Source organism: Naegleria fowleri, assembly GCF_008403515.1.
Source record: "Naegleria fowleri strain ATCC 30894 chromosome Unknown tig37, whole genome shotgun sequence".
Classification (NCBI taxonomy): Eukaryota; Heterolobosea; class Eutetramitea; order Acrasida; family Naegleriidae; genus Naegleria; species Naegleria fowleri.
In genome coordinates this window covers 156,024-158,500 of record NW_025407969.1, presented here as the reverse complement: position 1 = coordinate 158,500, position 2,477 = coordinate 156,024, and the positions used below count along the sequence as shown (strand labels likewise).

The window sequence follows — 2,477 nt, the reverse complement described above, 5'->3', positions numbered from 1 at the left end:
TGTAAATTTCAATTATTGTTTGTCATCAAGGTTAGTGTAAATTTCAAATATTGTTGTAAATTTCAATTATTATTCATGGTCGTGGGTATTTCATGTATAGTTTAAACTTGTTCAAATCAATGAAATTAGGATTAAAATCGTATTGTTGTTCAAATTCATTCCAGGTGAGTTTCAATTCTTCCATGAAAAAATGATTTCGTTTCATCCACATTTTAGTAATAGATCGATAAGCTTCCTTAGTAAATACTTTGTCCCATTTCTTACCCAATCCAACTTTAGCACCTGTTAGGCTATGGATATCTTGTTTAGTCTTGATGAGGTACAATAGTCGTTTGGAGAACTTCTTGTTATTCTTTGCATATATTGAGATATTATATAAATTCCTAAACATTTCTTTTCTTATATCACAAAAGTATTTACATTCAAAAATAATGTGTTGCATTGTCTCTCTACTACAGCAAGGACATAGCAAGTTCGTCTTGGATATCTTGTTTAAATTTTCCAAAGTCTTCATCACGTTCATTCTAATTTTAAATATTAGATTTAAGGTTCTGAAACCGATTCCTATTGAGGGGTAAATGTTGGTGAACTTTCTGTTCTTGGGAGGAAGGTTCTTTGGCGTATATGTTCTTTTGTGGAGGCGTTGAAATAGAAGTTTGTACATTGTTTGTCTAGTGTTTTGAGTGTATAATACATTGTTGATAATAATATACCAATTATTGGATGGAATATTAGTAAGAATATTGTTACAATCAGCACCTTTCTTAGCAGCCCTATCTGCTAATTCATTTATGCGGCTATAGATATCTTGTTTACCTGTATGACTATTAACATGCATAATTTTGATCTGATCCTTCATTTTTAAATAATTACGAATTTCTTCAACATAAGGATCTCTAGATTTTCTGAATTGGAAAAGTTGGTCATAAATACTTTTCGCATCTATGACTATTGTTCTAGGAGTGTTGTTATCTAGCAATCTAACAACTGTGTGGAGCGCTTGAACTTCACTGTTGTAGGAAGTTCCTTGTCCTAAGGTGTGACTTGAGATGGAAACATTCTGATCAGTTACAATACGGTATCCAGCAATATTATTGTTACACGATCCGTCAGTACCAATTAGTGTAGCTTTGTTCAAGAGGTTTGACATGGATGTGTTGTTACCAACATATTTGTAGTATTTGCTTTCGTCTTTGATTTTTCCAAAATCCATGCTATTGAGAATGTTGCGAATTTGGGTGACATGATTGGAATGTTTGATGTCATTATGTAATTTCACTTGTAAATTTTTAGGGTCAGGAACCCACATACTTAATCTGTTCCAATCTTTATAGAGCAGGAATTGTCTTAAACCTTTAGGGAATTTTCCATAAGGGATGAGAGTTTTTTCATGCCATTGGTCACTCGAATGCCACAATCTAATATTGGAAGATTTGTTCATGAAAATTATTCTCTTGAGATATTGAGGAATCCATGGGTCTGGTTTATACCAAGTAGGGATTGGATCATTGAGGATGTCAAAACCATGCTCCTGTTTGATTCGTTCACAAAGGAATCTTGTAGAAGATCCAAGACAAATATCATATTGTTCAAGGAACTTTCTGACTTTACACATTAGGTCCGAGTAACTCATTTCTTGCACAGAAATTAATCCAAGTCCACCTTTGTCTTGATGAGTATAAAACCACTCGAGAGCTAATTTTCTCTTGGTTCTTAATCTTTCACATATAAAGTTGCGAAAGAATTTATCAATTTGTTTCTCTAGATGGTCATTAGCAAGAGGAATTAGGTGGTACAGTGCATACGGAACAATGTCTGTGTTGATAATTTTGACAATGTTCTGTATTGGAAAATTCCAGCCAATAGAGTTAGTTCTTCTTTTAACTTCTTCAATAATTGAAGTAGTGTATTTCTTTTGTTCCTCAGTATTATTGGTAATATTATTACCAAGTATAATAATAGAATCATTACTTTTGATCGTACTTCCAGATAATGTCTTGATACTACATTCCTTATCAGAGAAGAGGTTAGTTTTGGAATGATCTAATTCCATGTGATAGCCATGAAGATAGGTTTCAATGTCATGCAAAGAATTTTCAATTTCAGGTAGTTCGTTGGAAAATGAGTTCAAATCATCAATCCATGCGCCTGTACTAATGTTCCAATAATTTGCAACACTAGCACCATTATATGTTATTTCTAAAAATTGTAAGAGAGGCTCAAGCGCAATTTTGAATGCAAGGGGAGAGAAGGTGTCGCCTTGTTTCAATCCATCTTTCACATTGAAACATTCAGATTTACCATTAGGTATAACAAACTTTGTCGTAGATTCACCTAATATTTCCAGAATTCCATCAGCAGTAATTTCATCAATCCCTAAGAATAGCAGTCCATCACGAAGCATAATTCTCGGTAATGAGTCATAAGCTTTTTTGATGTCAACAGCCAAACCATAAAAAGGTTTCTTGTCCTTTTTT

At 33.2% G+C, this 2,477-nt stretch overlaps 1 protein-coding gene across 1 annotated transcript in view; it reads right to left on the bottom strand.

Moving 5' to 3' along the window:
* Positions 1–73: 73 nt before the first annotated feature.
* The window catches only part of FDP41_004365 (uncharacterized protein), a gene marked incomplete at both ends in the record, with an annotated part of 6,012 nt that continues 3,608 nt past the window's right edge, over positions 74–2,477 (bottom strand). The window contains one exon of the mRNA XM_044707771.1: positions 74–2,427. Within this exon, the coding sequence (XP_044561179.1) occupies positions 74–2,427 (2,354 nt within the window). The remainder of the gene's footprint in view (positions 2,428–2,477) is intronic.